The sequence below is a fragment of the Lichenostomus cassidix genome, chromosome 5 (assembly GCF_008360975.1).
Source record: "Lichenostomus cassidix isolate B80296 chromosome 5, HeHo_3.0, whole genome shotgun sequence".
Classification (NCBI taxonomy): Eukaryota; Metazoa; Chordata; class Aves; order Passeriformes; family Meliphagidae; genus Lichenostomus; species Lichenostomus cassidix.
The window spans coordinates 22,758,058-22,778,899 of record NC_139486.1 but is presented as its reverse complement, the minus strand read 5'-3'; the positions used below and the strand labels follow the sequence as shown (position 1 = coordinate 22,778,899).

Genomic DNA, 20,842 nt, shown 5'->3' with positions numbered 1-20,842 from the left:
GGATCGGGATCGGGATCGGGAGCGGGGCGCACGAAGTCGCGGCTGTGCACTAATTCACTTCCCAAGAAGTCAAGCGTTCGACGTTAGTTTCTTAAAAAGCTTTTAGTAACAAAAACCTGTCTGAAGTAACTGATTTATATCAAAAAAAGTAATTACTGCTTCTCATTGTACAGATGTTAAAGTTTCTTTTTGCTTATCTGTGCTACACATGATATACCTTATTGAAAAATAATTGGCACAAGGGAGAACACACACATGGATAAACACCACGGCTGTACCCCAAGGACGAAGGGCTGCTGGAGTAGTGAGGGCATTTGCAGTGGATACACATTTCACACTGTTAATAAAGCATAGCATCTCCCTCTCCGTGCCACTCACAGTTCATGGATTCTCTCTCTGACCAAGAAATAAACTGAAAGCTTCATAAATATTTTAGAGCTGAAACTGCAATGACTTCTCTGTCACAAAAAAGTATTTGCAACCTTAATCTTAGGTTTGTGATTTATTTTCTTCACAAATGATGCACACCATCATCGTTTCAATGTTTTATTTTCAAAGTTCTGTGGTCACAACTACAGGTGAGGAAACTGAGTTGAATGATGGAGAACGTTCACTTCAAGACAGGTGATGCAATGCTTACAAGGAGACCTTAGGAGCTGAAGCACAAAGCCCTAAATTGAGGCACGATGGAGCCCAGCTAGTGCTTATTTCACTACCTGGGGAAGATGCATGAAAGAATGAGCAATACTCCTTGCAAGGTGCTGAAGGTTAAAGAGCTGTTCAGAATTATATGCAACTGTTTGTGAGTAACTTATATGTCAACATCTGTTTGTTGTGCATTGAAACTATTTCCATACAAAGATAATGTCCTTAAGAGCAGCAATGACAGCATGTCAGTTTTAGGATAAAAAACTTGCAGTAATGGATGAAAAAGCTCAGATATGTTCTGCTAAGGATCATTTACTCCTTCCCTTGCAAGGAGAGTACTTGACAAAATTACATCTGGCAAACAGTAATATTTTTTTAAAAATCTATGTGACAAAATCTCATGAAAATTGGATTAAAGTGTTTGGAACAGCTGCAGAAAATCAGAGGACTATTTTTAAAAGTCAGTCTTCATTTTTACTTTTGAAAAGTAGAGCTATCTTGACCATTATTATCTACACTATCATACAACTTCTTCCATAAAATGCTTACAGTAGTAGCTACAATCAGGTTTAGCCACTCCACAGCATTTCCTTTACTATGCTTTAAGAAGCAGGCTGTAATTCTCATAGTAAGATGCTTCTAAGGGGAGTAGCAGTCACTACCACTCAGGTTTATTGGAACATAACTGAAGAATGCATACCTGACTTTACACTGTATTTTTCACTCAAGCATTTAAAGAAACCAAACCATCAAGCCCCCATCAAGGGGCAATGTGTAATTTTGCCACTTGCAAAATGAGTATTGAAAGATGAATTTGGGTAAGAAAACTGTAATTTAAACCAAATCATAGCAAGCATCTGCCTCACTTCAAAGATCTCATTCATGGTTTTGAGAGTCAAGATAGTACATTGATTATATTACTAAGACAAGAAAAGAGCAGCCCACGCTGAGAAAGTAGTGGCAAGGCATCTACATTGTTAATTATAATTAAGAAGACAATACTATGAAAATCCAGTTATATATGTATAGCAAATACTTAATGTGTGAGGGAGGATTGTCCAAACAAAGAACACTTGAGGGAAATAAAGGCCCAAGCAGCTGGCATGGGTGAGAAAATGCTTGAGGGTAAAACTCTGCAGCAGGTCAGACCAGAGATGCAATGGGATATAGCAGGAAAAGACAAGCGCTCCTCTCCTCTGCTTGTCTCATCTATTGGCAGCTATAGGAACACCATCCAACCAAATAACCAAGGGAAAACAAGTTCTTACCATTACAATTCCAACAGAGTATCTTGGTGCAGTTTATGCAAAGATCACATAATGCAATTGATTTAAAAGCTAAGGGGAAAGGTACCTCAGGAATACCAGCTGTGAAAGGAAATTAAGTGACAGGAAACCACAGAAGTGAGACAAAGCAATGTGAGCATGGTCCTATCGTTGCTTTCTTTTTGGTTATGTGCCCCCAAAGGAAGTTATCGACATGTACATTTTATTGCAGAAACTGAAATACAAGATAGACGAGCCCTTTAGGACATAGCAGCTAGCTTTCCGCAAACATGAGCTAAACCAGTGATCCTCATAGCAAAGATCACTGGGATGGACACCAAGAGATCACAGGTCCTCTGGCATGCTCTGTCAGCAAGCTGGAAATGCAGAATCTAATGCATTGAGTTTCAGGTGATAAACCACAGGCACCTCTGGCAACAGAAGCAGCAAACAGGAATCTGTTACGACCACGTCAGAGAGTCGCTTCAGCTGCAGCTGAAACAGAGAAACTTGTAGCTCCTGCCAGTCCTTCCAGTGCAAAGCAAAGTGGGATTCCTACAAACACTGCCAAGCAAATACAGGTCTTTTAGTGTGGCAGCAAAGGTTTGGGTTCACCTGTTCAAGGTTTAAAAAAAGGTCCAGGAAAAGCCAACTGGCAGTTTTTAAAAATCCTCTGCTCCTTCCAGCCTCCTCGGAGAAAGGTGACCTGCCTCTGGTCTGCCAGAGCTACCATACCACAACATGCAGTGATTCGGGGGAAGGAAAAACAAGGACAAGTCTGACAAATTTTCCAGGTGGCAAAGAGGCAGCAGAAAAAAAACCTGCCAGGGCTGAACTCCTTTTCAGGAGAAAAAAAAAAAGAAAACTTTTTTTTCTGCTCTGAAAGATATATCCATTGCAGGTTTGTGGTCTCTCTTTCCCCACAAGCCTTCAACATAACTGAAGTTCATTTCCCAAAGACTTTGTTCAGATGGCCTGAATGGCCATCTCAGGCATCTGAAAGACAAGTACACCAGACAAACACAACTAAAGATATGGGAGGCAGAAATATATCACATGAGCTGACAGGGGTAAAGAGAGGCCATGCTACTTTCCCAAACTTCAGCCTTAGGACCCATTGAAATGTATGGGTGGGAATCTCTTCATGATCTTGACAACCAGTTGCCAAACTAGGTTGAGTCAAATGTCTCTCATCTGCCAGTTAGAAGAAAACACAGATGTTGTACACTTGGGTTACTTCTCACATACCTGAACAGCTTGTAAAAATGAGTAAGAGTATGTAAAATGCTCATCCCCTCATGCATGCACGCAAACAGCAGCTGCTGTGGCACCCTGTACAGAGTGCAGCCCACGCTGGCAGAGCAGGAGGGGGAATACACATATACCTTACTTAGGAATGCTCACGTGCTGTGTTAAGTACTGTGATAATTAAATCGTTAGTCACATTGACAAGTGGGTGGAAGAAGCTGGAAACGTCTTATGCAGTTTGCTACAGGCAACTGTAGATTTACCAATGATGCATCTGTCACACACAAAGATGGGCTCAGACCCAACTATCTGCAACAGCTCAACTTTAGCCTATTTCCGAGAAGTGAAATGGAATGAAGACACCAGCCCTGCATCCACAGGGCTGTAAAGTAACCAAGACTCACCACCAACCTACCGCATGCAAGCAGCTGCAGGATTGCACACACTCAAAATATTCATCCAGGAAAGAACTTGCAGAGGCTAATCCTTATCTAGAGATCTAGGGATTTCCATTCTTGAAATTCTCCCTGATAATAGTAACCAGTTATCTAGGATTTATGTGTCCCCAGTCTTGTTATGTGGCATATTTCACTTGGCTACTGCGTAACGCAAGGCTTGCAGGGTCAGCAGAGATCTGACAGCATTTCAGTAAATACATAAACACTCTTTCTCAGTATCTGCCACTCACACAGAACCAACACATCTTTGCAACAATTTTCAATCTCCTCTAAAGTACAAAACTGAAAGTACTTCTGTTTGTCTTAATGAACTGAATTTTATACAGGAGCTGATGGTGAAAAACTGAATCTTATACCCTAGGGCACTAGCCCTGTTTTACTACCAGCCTCAAAATTCCTCCACATAGAGCGATATAATTAGGAAGGAGGGAGTGAAAAAGGCAAAAAATGGTAACCTGTATTAAAATACCTTGCTTGCTGTGCTGGTCCCACTCCACAGAGAAGCCTGTGCACCTTTCCCAAGTCTAGAATTAATTGTTACTAGAGAAGCCTAAGATTTGAGAGGAGCCCGTGCACTTGCTGCTTCCTGCGGCAGGTCAGCTTGCAGGAAACAGCAGTCTGTAGGAACATGCACAAGGAGGACAAGACTCACAGCGACAAGGTGAGGTGGGTTGTTTTTCCCCAAAGAATTTTTATTTGAGAAATCTGACAAAAGTCCCCCAACCAGTCATTACAGGTAAATCCACACCAGTCCCCCGCACCTGCTCCCCAGTAACCACACCAGTACAGTGAAGATCAAAATGTAACACCAGAACAACGAGAGTGTAACAATCACCTGGGGAACTTAAGGCCTCGCCCCCATTTTTAGCTAACTTTGTACTCAGATAAGGACAGGGAAAGGGTATCAAAACAGACAAGACCAGAAAAGCCTCTTTCTTGTACTTTCTAGTTACATAAAAACAAAAAACAAAACCTTAACCGATCTACAGGCTTCAAACTGTAGGACCTAAAACTACCTTCAAATGACTTCTGTAACTCAGTCCTGTGGCATTGCTGCTGTCCTGCACTGTAACAGCTTTCAAAAATGTACAAGGATAAAATGGATGCAAGGGCAGAGGAGTGGACTCAGGATCCTAATAAGGCTTTATTAAAACCCAAACAAATTAAAAGCAATCTAAGTACTTGCCCGTGGAACAAACAACTCCAGGAGCACAGGAATGGCAAAGAACTAATGTATTTAGATGACAGAAGACCATCTTTACATCCTCTTTTCCATTGCCTCACCCTGGACAACTGTTTCCTTCCTAGCAATAGATCAGACTCAGGTCAGAAATTATAAAACAATGCTTTTTTGAAACTGCTAGGCTGGGCCCAAGGCCATGACAACCCCATCCCTAGCCAGAAGTGTCTAGACACGGGACACCACAATGCTGTGCTGCTGAGCCACTTGCTCTGAAGGAATGCAGAGACGATGAAAGAATTGTAATCACTGCCTAAAAACTGCAGCAGTTTAAGTCCAGGAAGTTAAACTTCCTGCTTTTTCCCAGCCTGGTTTATTTAATATGCCATCAGGACAGCTGAGAAACAGCAAGAAGCTGCTGGTTCTTGTTGTCCAGCACTGCACAATAACAGTTCTGTTGAGGGCGCAATTCAGACTGCCCTCTCAGATGTAGAATTAGCCTATTCTTACCCTGTACTGCCTTTTTTTAGTTCATCCACATTCTTCCAACTCCTCTGCTACCCTGCACAGCACTCTTTTACCCTCAGACCTCAATGCAGGGTACAGGCCCTCATGCCTCATGTGAGCATCAGCTCACCTTGCTTTGAGGTCTCAGAAAATAACATTTAGCCAGCTGCCTGAATAGATGAGAAATCTCCTGCTCAATGTAAGACCAAGTTTCCTAGCATGACCTGCTCCCATCTGCTCTGTGACTATATCTGACCAAGGCCTTCTGCACAAAAGGCTGTTCCTGACCAAGGTTTTCAGGAAAGCTGCTCCACCATTTCAAAACAAGAGGCAAATCCGAGGCAAATCCAAGACAAATATGTGGGGGAAGGGTGGGACCAAGGCTGGATAGCTTATTTGAGCAAAGCAGGCTTCTTTCCAAGCTCAAACACACTTCCAAGCCCACCTTAGGAGGCTCCCCTTCCTCCAGGCTGAATCACCAGATGCTCAAGTGCTCTGACCTGTCAGCACAAAGACACCAGCTCCCACAGGGAGAAACACAGAGGTCCACGACAGGGACCAAACCTTGGAAAACCCTCTATCCTCAGGCCCTGCTGGAATGATGAATCCTATTGCTTTGCACTCATCTCCATTTGCTCGAGGCTTAGATCCCAGCTGGTGAGGACAGGTAATCCCCCACTCTGCCCCAGCGCAACCTGCATGCCACCTACAGAGTGCAGCAGGGTCAAGTGGTTCTGAGTAACACTGCAGTCACAGACAGATGGGAGACATCATCAAGCCATGATTATAAAAGGAGAATAGACAGCGCAAAAAGCTTGCTGCAGCTGTCGTGGAAACATCTTTTTTTATTTAATCGCTGCCCCAGGAATATCCAAACCCATCACGACCTCCCCCACCCTCAGCATCCAACAGGATTTCACAAGTCCCCCATTGCCTCCAATGTTTAGGCTTCCCTCCCCCTTTAGGGTCCAAGTTGCTCCAGAAAACTCCAGTCAGTGGGTATTATCTGTGAGATGGCTCCAGGGGGCCATGGCTAGGTCCCAGCGGTGTCCAGCTGGGTCTGAGAGGAGGGGGAAGAAGATTTGCTCCTTTACTCAATCAGCTTCTTGGCCTTGAAGAAGCGACGCAGGTAGAAAACCTGCCAGGTGGCCAGTCCGATGAGACAGCACATGGAGAAAATGCTGAAGTACAGAACCCGGGTGTTTGTTGACTCTGAAACAGACAACAAACCATTGCACCTGAGTCTGGCATCACAGGATGCACCCCAAACTGGCAAAGTTTGCAAGACTTCTTCTTATCCCCCATGCAAAAGCAACACAGCATACAGCACGAAGGCAAGGGCACCTGAGAACCAGCAGCACTTGAGAATAAAAGCAGAGGGAACAATGAGAAAGATAATAAGAGGGAACAAGGTGAAGCTTGGTTAATGGGCAACATTAAATGGAACAGAGTAATTCACATTAGGAATGGAGACAGAAAGAAATGATTTCTAGAGACAGAACAAGACTCAAGTGACTGTTTCAGGTCTTCCTTACTAGGAACAGAACAGGCAGAGACCACTATAATTGTCTGATCTCCAAATGCTGTCCCAGGAACACATTTAGCACAAATAAGGGGTTTTAGAGCTCCATCCCTCTGAAGGGGCACACTGTCTCTCACCATTTGTGTCTCTCATCTCTTCTTCTCGTTTCTTCATATAGGCAAAGTCGTTAACAATGGACTCTGAAAGATCTTCCAAGCGCCTCAATTCTACTTCCAGGGGTTTCAACTTCTCCACTTTAGCAATCTACAAAACAGAAAATCAAATCACTGAACCAAAACCAAAATCTCCCACATGGGTTTCTACTGCCAGTTTGAACCACTCCTCCCCACACACTACAGATCTAGGGCATCCTTCCCCTCGGGAAATACCTCTACTAGCCAGAAACTACCATTGCATAAAACACTATCACTTCTCCCACCTGTTTTCTGAAACACACTTTCCTACTACCCCTCCTACACAGTGGAGGAACACAGCATGCTTACAAGCACACTTCTTCCTTATTCAGCCTAATGTTAGCTTATTCACAGTTGGCTTCTGAGGAGTGGGTAGAAGATCTTGCCACATGACGAAACCTCCAGTGAATATAAGTCACAGACTGAGATACAGGTGACTAACTTGCATACGCGTATGATACAGCTCCACAGGCACACAGGCAATTAGCACCGAGACTCCCCAGAAAGCCCAGGCAGCCTGATTCCCACCAGCAGCGGTTTGATTATCCCCAAGAGCTCGGGGCTTTTATCCGTCGGACAGAACCTCCCGGGCGGCACAGGCTCCTGGCAGGGACGCTGCAGCCACCAAGCGCTGCGGCCGCCTCTCGCCACCGGGTGGCGCTGCGGGGCCGCTGCCGGGCCGGCTTCCCTCGGGAACAGCCCGCTTCCCTCGGGAACGCTGGGTCAGGCAGCACATCGCTTCTGTGCACACCCAGCCCACGGTCCCACGGCTCACACGCTTCGCATCCAAAACCAAAAATCCACAGCAAAATTCAATTAGAAAGCACAGCATATAACAGCAACTATTTAAGCCGAATGTGTAGAAATGTGTCTCTGTCCCAGTCGTGGCCGTAACCTGACACAGAACATTACATAAAACCTGTGACACAAGGACACTCAAAGGAAGCTAACTGCAATTCCTGCCACTGCTCCAGTGTAGGGTTTGGATTCTTGCATAGAATTTGTCACTATTACCAACAAGTCACAGACTCTTGTCATGAAAGCCAGATGCTGTGTCCCCAAGTAATGAGCAGAAAAAAGATATGTTACAGAAAACACACAAAGCACCTGCAGCTCACCACCAGTGTCAGCCTCACAGGATTATTCAAATATAAGCTGCATGATGGGATCCCTCAGTGATATGTGTGACAGGCAGGCAACAGGGCATCCAGCATGAAGGTATCCCCAAAATGCCACTTCCAGAGGCAGCTGCCTGGGCATCAGTGCCAAAGCTGAAGAGATGCTCGTGACCAGGCCAGTGCTAGCTAATCAGCCTTTCCACTGAAGGGTCTCCACATGACACACGTATCCTGGCAAGCAGCAAGCAATCAAACAATCATCCGAGGATTTTTATGCTGAGGCAAGCTGTATATTATAGCTCTGCCAGCACAGCAGTGTCAGTTTGGAGTGTGTTTGTGAGGAGGGGTAGGTAGCAGTAGGTCAACCCCTTCCTGCTCTCTAGTCAACAGGTTGTAATGACAAAACCCTGTGGCCTGGACATGTATCTGCCAGCAGAGAGTTTTGCTATAAAACTGGCACGAGTGTCTGCAAGCCTATGACCCAGAATCTGCTGACACTGCTAGAGCAGCACATCTAACACACACAAGATCTCAGGCAGCTCTACTGACAAGGTAGCCTTGCCCTGACCAGCTGCATTATCTTCCTTGAGGGCTCATTTCCTCATTCACAGAAGGCTACCAGGGTTCCACTGGGAAAAACCAAGGTTTATCTGCTCCATCTGCATCCCTTCAGCTGCTCTTACTAGCTACAAACATCTAATAGCTACTTTTAGTCCTGCATGTATTCCAACATGTGTATCCTGAATCACAGAATCAATTAGAGTGGAAAAGACCTCTGGGATCAAGTCCAACCTATAACCTACCACCACCATGTCAACTAGACCACAGCACTAAGTAACATGTCTAGTCTTTCCTTAAACACCACAACCTCCCTGGGCACTTTTATCCCTAAAGAAGCCAATATGCATAGCTGCTCCAAGAGAATTTGTAGAAAAGCCCACAAAGCATGTGTGATAGTGGAACATCATCATCCTAGAAAAAGAACATCTGGACCACCAATACTGAGACAACAATTCCAATGAAGTGCCTAGGGATCACTTAAAGATTTGTCAAAACCTCTCTTCCTAGCATACAAAGAGACACACTATAGCCAAGAATTGACAAGGAGTAGCTGATGTGGAAAAGAACCTAGATCATCAAGCATTCTTAGTGCTATCAGGAATCTTTTCACTATTCCCTACCTTAATTTCCACTTACTGAATGGATAAAGTTATTCCTCCCAAACCCAGAGAACTAAGGTATGACATTGCAGTTAGATTTTCTAATCCACCTCACTATTCCAGCTACTTTGCTCCAAGAATGTCTAGATCCATGGAAGTTTATCAAGCCAGACTTGGACAGTATCAGTGACCCTCATTGAACTCCCTGAATCAAGCCTCCTTGCACCAATTCAACAAGGAGTGGGGGTGTACAACAGGTCACTGGTACCCAACGACAAATGAATGTCACAAGCAAAAGGGTCAAAAAGGCTGCAACTCCAGGAGAGAAACCTGAGCAAAACTCCTGCCTTCTGAGGTCTTACAGCAACCTGTCAAATCAAAACTCACAACTACTACAGCAAACTGAGAAGAGAGAGGGTGGGAAAAAAGAAAACATACTGCAAAGCAGTATTGTTAAACATCTTTAGCAGCTGTACAAATAATAAATCAGTTTGAGTCCTTTGCAGACATGCTGCTCAACAAGGCTCAGTACAGTCTGCTACTCTGAGAGGTCCTCACAAGTCAAGGATGTTTGCTAGGACTGCCAAGATCTGCATTTGGTATCAAGTGGCACTGCAAGTCTAAATTCTTCTTTTCTTGTGTTTGTCCATGGACCTTTTCTCTCAGTCTAACTACATTCATGAGCATAATGGATGCATTTATTCCAAGACAGTTTTATCAGTACAACCAGTGAGTATGTAGATACACAGGCACAAGAGAACCTTTCTGCATAGCAACAGTGCTTCTAGGTAGCACTACAGTAATGTAACTCTAGAGTATGCTGTGGGGTGGTATTTAAAGGCATTCTGTAAATATAGCCAACATAATCCTCCCAGTTACTCTCTCAGGGATTCACCCCATAAGATTTCAACATTTTGCAATCCCTCAGTAGCAGGTACAGACAGCTGGCCCTATGATTGCTCCATTCTTCCCTAACCCCAGGCACATTTTCACTCTCCATGTAGGATATGCTCCACACTGACTTAAGCCATGATTGCTCTGCTCTTCCCTGACCCCAACCACCTCCTTATACTCAAAATACAAAGTGCTACCAACCAACTTAAACCATGCAAGACCAGATAGCCCAAAGTTCAAAAGTATATAACAATAGCAGCATGATCATCTCAGAAATTTGTTAGTTTTCTAACTGGAACCATATAGTCTCCTCTGCTATCCACTCTCCTCCCTAAGGCATCTCCCATGTTCTTATGCACAGTGGACATGGCAATCATTTGCGGGACTCTTTGTCCACCAATAATTCTCATTTTCTCAGGCATAGGCTCTGTACTGGGGATGACTGATCCCAAATTCTAGTGAGCCAAAAGCCTGATAGGTGCCATAAAAATGCAGCACCCAAACCAGCCAGGACTGTCTCAGCCACTAAGCAACTGCTATTCTACACAGATGGCTCTTGGGTCTAAGCAAGCTATGTCCTCCTAAAATGGAAGTGTTTAGGCTTTTATGCCTATTTGCAATGTCACGCCTTCAAACCAAACACCCATTCAACAGCAGACACTATTCTGCCAGTTGGATTGATACACTGCCAGTTCTTAGCAACATACAAGTGCCGTATCAGGCCTGCTGAGCCCGTACATCTTGCTGTCAGGAAGGAAAGAACAAAAACATTGAAACTTGATCTTTAAGAGAGGGTCTGATATTAACCTAAAATGCCCTCTGCTGCTGGGCCTGGGGAAACTTCACTTCTCAGTGTCTTGATGCCTCTAATGCCTATGCACAGAAGCTGGGTCATGCTGTCCTACCAAAGAAATTCACACATTAGGCTTCAGTTCCCAGAGTACAGAATCAATTATAGTTGATGTTTGTCTTTTTTTTTTCCCTCCCATAACACACAAAGCTCCACTGCAATTGTAGGCTGCAGACAGGCTTTCATCACCGCTGGGAAAACAGCTTCCCATCACGAGCCCCAGATCTACAAAAGGCATCACGTGAGTGCTGGGAAAGGGAAGCCTGCAGTGCAGGCAGCCAGGGGACATACCTCCTCGTAGTTCTTTGCTTCAACACCATGCTTCATATCCAGAGTCACGAGCTGGTCCGGCATCCTCCCTGTTCCTGGAAGCATAATGAAAGGATTCCTTGTGTAAAACATTCAGCCTGCCAGGAAATCACCAGCTCTTCCCACCAGTGAGGAAGAACTCAGATCCCTCCCCTCCCCTCCCTCCATGACTGCAGCTAACTGCGGAGGCAGCACAGTCCAGCCTAAAAATACAGACTTCACAATAAATCCTGGCTGAAGGAGAGCCTTCCAAAGATAATGAGAACAAGCTGTAACTAAAAGCACTGAGTGTCTACAGGATGCAAATCACTGTAAAAACTGCAGAGGATTAGAACATGAACACCAGCTGCTATGAGACAGCCTAGTGAAAGAGAAGTCACCAGAGGGACAAATATTCAACTGCGAAGCCCACATTTCTCCTAACAGAAAGTGAACCAGCAACTTCTCAAGGTTACTGGGGCTGTAAATGACTTCACATTCACATGAGCAGAAGATAAACTGCTCCAATTGAGGAATGTGGTATATGGGGACTACTGAACCTCCCATGCTGAAGTAGCTGCAGAAACCAAGGCAATCCCTTTATCAACCATCTCAGATACCCAAGAATCACACTGCTAATGCAAACCCCAAGAGAGCAAGAGGCTTCTGAAGCTGAGAAAACACTGCCTCAGAGAAATGCAGCACATAAGGCTGCAGTCACCAGCAGAGTAGGTATCTTTCAATGCTGTAGCCTCCAGGCTAGGGAAACCTGTGGTTTATAGTTTCTTTCAACTGCTATAAACTATCAACATCTGAGAGCATTCACAGGAGAAAAAAAAATAGATATAAGATAGTCATATTAGATACTCTAAAAAATGCAGCACACTAGCTCTTCTGAATATCATTCTCTACTATACCACCCACCAAGAAAACGTCCCTATGTAACACATTCCCAAATCCCATCATGTTGGGACATACAGTTGTCCTCAACTGGCTGCCAGAAAAACACAAGGTCTGTATTTACTTAAACTACAAATTCCAGAGTCTCTATCCAGGAGCATGTCCAGTACTCACATTTTGTCTCAGAAGGCTGCCAGGTGGGCATTCCCTCAGTCCACAAACAAATTCAATGTACAGGTTATGCTGGGTCACTCCAGTTAGAGCTAGGAAGATATTCCAGATCTTCAATACAACATCCCCACATTTTTTTCTACCCACACACTGGACAGCTCTTCAACACCAGAGTAGAATCAGCTTCTACTACCAGCAGGAAAATGAATAATCTACTGATAAGATGGTGCATATTAACTATAAACTGCTTCTTAAGTTTTCTGATGGGAATGAACTACATAAAAGCCCAACAGATAAATTATTATTAGAATGAAATTTTGTTGTTTTCTTATAAAAGACTGGTTACTGTATGAAACCCCTGAAGTCCCAGCAGTATTCTTTAAGAGACAGGCTGTATACAACCCTGTGATACTCCTTTCCCCAACCACAAGCTTTCACTGTTTAGGCCACACACATACCAGCATGTGTGGAGACAGACAGGTAGGACAGACAACAGTGGCTGCAGAAAAATATTCACAGTTCAGTGAGAGGTTTTTTTAATGGTGCTTAAATTACAGCAACTTGAGTTGAGAGGTGAAGCTTGCAGGAAGTGATGAGAAAGATGAAAAGGCCAGTTAACAGAAGAACAGAACTGGAAGAATTAATTTGCTAGACTGGAAGGGAGAGCTGCCAAGAGGCAGTAAGAAACTAGAAACCTTAAAGCTGACAGGTGCAAAGGGATGGAGAGCGGACATCTTGCAAGAGGTTAATGTTGTAAGGAACTGTCAGGGGAAAACTCAAGCTGCTCTTCTAGAAGTTTACTGAGACCAAGGCAGCTCCCTTCACACTAATCAGATCCTCAGAAACTCCTTGCTTCTCCTGCTGCCAAGGCTCACCAGAGCAGGCTGGATCAGCAGCAAAGAGAAAAACAGTCAAGATTCAGAGATCATGAACTAAACTGATACCTACATTCCTCAGGTCTTCAAGAGGTCATCTCACATGAGCACTGAACTGTTTCCCGGGAAATTAAGGGGAGCTCTTAATTTGCAAAGTCAGTGGAAAAGCAGGACAGTTGAACTAAACATCAAAAAGTTTCCCCACAGGAATTGCAGAAAAAACAAGTCCTAACACTCTTAATAAAATTTGGGAAGAGAAGGATTGCAGAAGGAGCAAAGAGTTAAAGATTAGGGCACAAAAGAGCCCTAGAGGGAGAATGCAGTGAGGCCAGGCTGTTCATCTGAGATTAGCATACGGTGAGAGAGTAAATGTGCCTGGGAACAGAGCACTGGTCAGGAAGACAGGACCATTCCACCTGGAAGAGGGTAAAAAGCTCATCATGCAAATACCCACAGCTCCAAGAAGCACCCTAAGAACTCCTCCACTCTGTTAAGGTGAACTTTCGATATAGTATCTCCTTTTCGCTTCCTCTTCCTCATTTCTGTGGTTAGGGATTGAGAAATCCCAGTTGCTTAGACCCCTCAGATCCAACGTCTTTGGGTTTCCTCTACCAACAGTTTTTCTCTTCCAAAACTCCACAAACATCCTCCTTGGCTGCTGTCGTAAGTTCTGATTACTTACTTGATGAGACTGTGAAAAAAACCCTAACCTTTAATGAGAAACATAGGAATTAAACAGACTTGGTAAGTTCCCCCACTCCCAGGCTGACCTTACAGAGGAAACAAGGTACTTCCTTGTGATGTGGTTACTTTTTTCCATGTACCTTAACCAAGTCCTGCAGATGATCAAACCTCACAGTGTCACCTCCCTTCATACTTCCTTAGCTTCCAACATAGAAGATCTAGAGATCTAGGAAATCTAGAGATATTCCAGGTGCAATTTGGGACACTTGGGTCCAAAGAGAAACTGGGAGGCCCATAGAAAGAAAGCCTCCAGAAGAGTATCCAGCTCCTCAGTTGATGAGCTCTAGACTGGCTCATCAATGACCCACAGGTCATCAAGGTAAAAGCTGCATTTAGAAACACTTAATCCTCAACTGTACTGAAAGCTTTAAAACAAACTTGCAACAAGGGAGCCAGGGAACAAACATTTGCTACAATCAAAACAGTTATAAGGGGCTTAGTCTAGGCAAGAAACAAGTATCGAACTAAGAGTCTAGACACAACTAAAGAAAGAAACCTTTCCCACTTCAGTGTGTGATCATATGGAAGATATGAAAAGATCTGCAGGACTGTCTGGAGACTTCTCAAATACCCAGGTGTTGGAAAGTAAATAGCATGAGTGACTCCTAGATGAGTCACTAGTGCCTGCATGTCTCAATGTGTTAAAGAACATTTGGAAGTCCTGCCTTTGGAGTAAAATAAGAGCATAATCCTGAGCATTTGGGGTCACTATTTTATCTATAAAATACTACAGAAGAGGTGTTACAAGTCAGATCCCTCCCAATCCCAGCAATGAATACAGCCTTCTCTTTCTGTAAAGTTCTCTTCAACTTCCAAACTACTTGCATTTTATACATGGAGCAGAAACAGCAAAACAACAGCTGCCTTTCAATTGATATGAGGCATGCTGCTAGTAAATGTTCTGTCAAACACTCTGGATCTTTTAGGATAAGACCTAAGGAGAACTGGGCCCAAGGAGCAGAACTCCAACAGTAACCATGAAAAGATGTAGCACCTACTAACTTGCATGCACTCACACCACCACCTGATGAGATCAGAGCCCACATGTTGGCCACTTTCAGCATGTTTGTCCCGAAGCTGAGCACAGGCATTCAAAGCAGCACATGTCACAAAGGAAACAAGCCCCAGCACACATTAGGCAACCACCCTTGTAGTACAAATTCAGAGCTGACATCCTGCTCATTTCCCCTTCCCTTTACTGACCACTTCAAGAGCATTGTGGGGGCAAATCAAGGCCACATTCCCTATACACACACAGCCCACTCTTATAAAATGGTTGCCAACCTATTGCAGGATAGCTGCCAAGTACACATTGTGGACAGATCACTTTCTACCAAATGGGGAAGAAAAGGCCTGCTGGAGTGAAAGATAGATCCTGGAGATAATGGCATCCAGCTCTGTCCTGGCTCAACTGCAAGATGGGGAGAAGCATGAAACTGGAAAAAGTGTGGTTTGCTCACTAGTACTGCCACTCATTGCAACTGTGGTGACCTCTGTGGGAGGCATGCCTGATTCCCATTTCAGAGGAAACCCAAGTGCTCTTGAAGATTACTTCAAGTAGAACACATACAGCAGATGTTCTGCAGTGAAACTGGCCACACCTCCAGAAGACCAGCTTAAAAAAGTCAAAAAGTGTTCTGTGGACCACACTCCGGATCACTTGTATTCCTAATCCACATATCAACACAAACCTGATCAGAAGCTAGAAACAGCCAGCACACCTTTCATTTCACTTACCCACAGGAAGCTTGCTCTCAAAGCAGGCCTCAAACATATCATAGTCTTCAGTGGTGAAGGCAAACTTGCCCTTGGCAGCATCCTCCTTGGCATACAGGATGTGTCCAGCCGAGTCAGTTATCTGTAAGAGAGACAATGAGGCTAAGAAACACAGTACTTTGCTCCTGTGAGCTCATGCCGCCTGTGCAGGAAGAGTAAACCTAGCTTTCCCTTTGGATCTGCTGCTTTCTACTTTCAACAGTTTCCCTCCTTCTTATGACTACATAAATTTCTCCCCTCCTCATCCACACACCAGGAGCTGACAGAGTGCTTTGTAATTATAATAAAGTAATTATTGACTCTTAGATCCAAAACAACAGCAATCAACAAACCAATCAAAAAAACACCCCCCTGCAAAATAAAACTACTAAAAAGCAACTGAGCAACCAGAAAAAAAAAATCCTAAACTGAAACCCACACTAATTTTTCTTCATCCTATGAATCCCAATTACAGACCACATGTAAGAACTATAGCTGAACCAAACTGTCATTCATTGCCATTGTTTGACAAGCAAAATTCATAAATTCCCATAGCAACAGAGATAGGGAGAAGACTTACGGGACAAAAGAGTCACATTCCCCGGACAATGAAACGGATAAGGGTACATCTATTCCTCTAGAAATTAACCACGAGTGTGGCCCTGAGTTAGACAAGGTTTGGGTGCCAAGATCCATAAAAGTGGCCACTTCAGAGGACAATTCAGACTACACAGACAGAATAATGATTGCTTTGCACTAAGTCTATAAAACTACTAAAAATAGGCAAAAACTGTGGAAGGTCTACAAAAATGCTTCAATGAAGAGTAAAAAAAGAAAGAACACGCATTTCATGACGCCAACTTGAGAATAATTGTTCTCAATTAAAGGCTCCATCCAGCTGAAACAGTCTGACCACAGAGAGGGGTGAAAAAAATGGAAGGTGTTATAATACGACATGAAAATTAACAGTGTGTATTCCACTGGAATGCTTCCCAATTTCCCTCTACTCTAATTTTTAACACGTATGTCTGAAACAGCATGGACACTGAAGTTACTAGGAGTCTTTGAAAGTCTTAGAGGTAAAGAAACTAAAAAGCTTGGGAATAATTTTAAAGGCATATAAGACAAAAGCACACAAAATAAGGTGTAGTATGGAAAAAGTAAGTCAGACATTCTACTTTATTCCAGCCTTTTTCCCCGTACAAAGGCCATCAAAAGGGTTATGTACCCAGAACTACTCTAAGGAAACACTTTTTATTCTCCTTAGAGCACCTAATTAACTCTGCCATGGGATACCACTAGACTTGAAACAAGTGTGGACCTACTCATGGATGAGAGTTGCTGTGGTAGGCAAGAAAAACAATCAAGTATATAAATTCTCTCACTTTATGGTAGATACTATAGCAGGGAAGACTTTACGAACAAGCTTCCTCTACACACAGATTATCGCACAATTGCCTGTTAGGGGATTTGTTGTAGCTGCCCCTGCACCATACACTGTCAGTGTGTGAGACCAAAGAGCACTGCTCTCCGTGCAGCAGCTCCTGCTCAGAGCTGTACCTGTTTTCAAGTAGCAAGCAAATGGAAGCACGCCTGTGCAGTCAGGCCAGGCAGATGTGCTGCCATCCTTGCCACAAGCCACCAGCCACCTCCTGTCTGGCAGCCACCAGGCACTGGAAGGCACTGGGCCCAAGTGAGGAGCAGGCCCATCTGCAGCAGAGGACTGTGTATGCCTGACCAAGCCGACACAGTGTAACAGCCTGTGATGTGGCCACCATATGGCACATGCTGTTTGGTGGAGCAGTCCCGACGAACTAAGATGCCTCATCAGCACGATACCATACACTCTGCACACTGGATTCTCCATCACAAAAAGTGGTCAGAACAACACAGCTCTCAGATGGCCCTGTTATTTTGAGAACTATTTCCCTATGGCTGTGTAGGCACCAGAGTTAATCTTTATGCAGCTTGATCCATTTTTGCCCTTTGCAGCTCATGAACAGGATTCTGGACAGTAAAAGCTCTGCTAGCCACTTTCATCAAAACTGAATAGCATTACCCAAATCAGCCAAATACACTGCCCATTCAGGCGGGTGTGCGGGGGTGGGAGAAGCTGCTAATAGCCCAGCCAGAACACTTGTGGGGGAGTCGACCTGAAAGGGATTTTTCATGCTGTTCTAACGTTATTTACGGTAAGGCAATCCCCTACAGACAGGGCATTGTTTGCCCTTGACAAACAGCCCGATACCGTCGGGCTCGACAATGGGGCAAAGGCACGTGGCTGCCAAGCGAGAGCTCAGCCGCCTGACACCCCCACCCCACCCAGCCCCCCGCAGCAGCCAGCTGGCAGAGCCCACGGATTCCTCCAAAACAGAGCGTGTCACTGTTAGCACTGGGCTGTCAGTCACACAAATCTCAGCTCACCGGCAGGAAGTGAACTGAGCCCGGACAGAATTAACTACCAACCTCCTCTGTTCGGTGGCCCAATCCAACGGGCCAAAGCAGAGCACCCAGTGCAGAGGAGAGAGTACCTGCAGACATAATGTCCTGAACTGACCTTTCCCACAGAGAGCGCAGAGAAAACAGACACCTAGCAGAGGAGTTTCAGCACTTATAACAAGCCCAGCATATTGGGAGGACACAGCATACCTTAACAATAAAAGCAAGAATTGCATAACTTATTTTTTCTCCGTTGTAGCTTTTCAAACTATACTAGGCTTTAAAAAATTATTTTATGGTTAGAACAAAAAAGAACTTTTATAAGCAATACTTCCTGGATACCAGCTTCATCAGCAAAGCCAACTAAGACCCAAACATGGTTCGCTACTTCACCACCACCTCCCTAGATAAGTCCTGTGTAGTAAAAGTGAATTTTGGAAGAAACCTTGGGGTCAACTGACCCAAGAGTGGGCAACCTGAGAATCAGGAGGCTTGGTTACCAAGCAGTAAGAGACAGATGGGAACATGGCACTCCATCTCAAATACGCCTTACCAGGCAAAAACTACATCAACATTTTAAAGCTTAATGCTGCTTGGCTCTGCCTATACATAGACAAGATTCCTTTTACAAATGAGGTAAGAATAGAAGGACAAGATTGTTAAAAGAGCAAGATTTCAGAAGTAGTCTTCTCTAGCCATAACCAAGCACAACTGCCACTAACCCAGGGCTTTCAGGCATTGGTATGCAGGTGCTAGAAAGGCAACTGGATTTCAGGAGATCTAAAATACTCAAGAACACCAAGTTCAGAGACTCCTGAGCAGACCATTCTGTCTGTTTATGTGCTTACTATCGAAACCTTTGGAAATGTAGACAGAAATAAAAAAGAGCACAGAATGCTATTATGAACTGACTAGGTAGCAGCAGATCTCATTCAGCTAGGTAGGAATTCTGAAGAAAGCCTAGGGAAGGCAGACTGTGGGCAGAATTAAAGTGAAGCTGTTGAATTAAAGTGAACCTGTTGAAGTTTTGAGAGCTGTTTGTCACATAGGTGTATTATTCATGTATATTCTGCCAACCCTGTACTTCCTGAAGATCCTTTGAGATCATTTTCTTCCCTGCAGCTAACATCTGCCTACTTAAAATTCATGCAAGCCACAACACAGCAAGAGGAGAATAACCATTTTTTGTACCAGAACCTGGTTTCTCAGCCCCCACTCCACTGTGCCAGGATCCCGTTGTGCCAGGCTCTATGCATGGAGGGAGCCCTGGGAAAGCCACGTCACCAAAACTCTTTCCTGCTCACAGGGTGTCAGCAGCCTTAGTACAGCTTTATCGCAGCGGCCCATCTCGCCAGGCGCCGGATAATCTGCATCGTGTGCGGATTATATGGCAGATGGTAGGACGAGCCACTGCAGCTCGATCTTTGGGGAGAAAAAACTGCTATTTGGCTCAAGCCATAACGCTGGCCTGGTCCCTCGCCGCCCAGCGCCCCGAACTGCTGGGGGGGGGGGGTGGCCCCTCGCACAGGGCGAGTCCCGCGGCGCAGGCCGGGGCCGGGCGACTGTCGGCCCACGCGTGGGCCGCTGTCACGCGTGGAACACGTCACCCCTTCCTTCCTTCCTTCCTTCCCCGCCCCGCACGGCCGGCGAGGGGAGGCGGGGCCGCACCGCCCGCCCCGGCCACCCCCGCCCCCCCCGGCCGGCCGGGGCCGCACCTTGAGGTTGGCGGAGGGTCCGCTGGAGGAGCCCGGCGGGGCGCTGATCTCGTACTCGCCCGTGACCAGCGTGTCGCGGTGGATCTCCTCCCGCAGGCATTTCCGCGCCTTGCCCGGCAGCTGGAAGGAGATGGGCCGCGCCGGGCCCACCAGCAGGAGCAGCAGGAGCAGCGGCAGGAGCGGGGCCCGCCCGAGGCGGGGGCGGCCGGGCAGCGGCGGCAGCGGCAGCGGCATGGCGGCGGCTCCGGGTGCGGCGGGCCGGGCCTGCCTCCGCCGCACGTGACCCCCGCCGCGGCCGCCGCCGTGCGTCACCTTGGGGCGGGGCCGGGGCGGGGCCGAGCCGAGCCGAGCCGAGCCGAGCCGAGCCGAGCCGAGCCGAGCCGAGCCGAGCCGAGCGCCTCGCCTCACGGCCCTGTGGGTGCGGGAGCGGGCCTGGGCCCTGAGGCGTGACCCTTCGAGGGGGCTGGTTCGTTATGAAACAGACGAGTAATGGAGTTAATGCAGTAATAACGGAGGGTAACGAGAATAATGGTTTCGCTCATTGAAGAATTGGAAAATTTGAACAAAACCAAGCCGTGCTCTGAGGCAAAGGATCATTGTGAGGATGGACAAGGAGTGTGAATTTCCTTGAGACTGCCTTGCGGCTGAAGTCCTTCCCCGGGAGAGATGCTTGCTTCTTATTGTATGGGTTAATTTCTGAGTAACTGCCCTCTTCTTTACACAAGAAAGTTAAGTTTTATCAGATGTCTCACTTCTTTGCATCAGTACCTTGCAAATACCATTCGATCGAAGTATCCCAAGTGTTTTTGAGAGCAAATAAAATTATGATGATTTTTGAAGACAGAGCATTACTTTTTTTCTGTCCTTTTTCAGCATACACTCAGATCTACCTTTTTCCTCTTGAGGTATTT

The 20,842-nt window shown here is 45.5% G+C and overlaps 1 protein-coding gene across 1 annotated transcript; it reads right to left on the bottom strand.

Annotated features, from left to right (window-relative positions):
* Window positions 1–4,286: 4,286 nt before the first annotated feature.
* On the bottom strand, window positions 4,287–20,220 carry TMED10 (transmembrane p24 trafficking protein 10). Its single transcript, XM_085061760.1, has 5 exons — window positions 19,932–20,220; window positions 15,760–15,880; window positions 11,336–11,409; window positions 6,966–7,092; window positions 4,287–6,518 (listed from the first exon to the last, which is right to left on the bottom strand). The coding sequence occupies exons 1-5, from the start codon at window positions 20,163–20,165 to the stop codon at window positions 6,397–6,399; spliced, it is 678 nt and encodes a 225-aa protein (XP_084917886.1). The 5' UTR covers window positions 20,166–20,220; the 3' UTR covers window positions 4,287–6,396.
* Window positions 20,221–20,842: the final 622 nt, after the last annotated feature.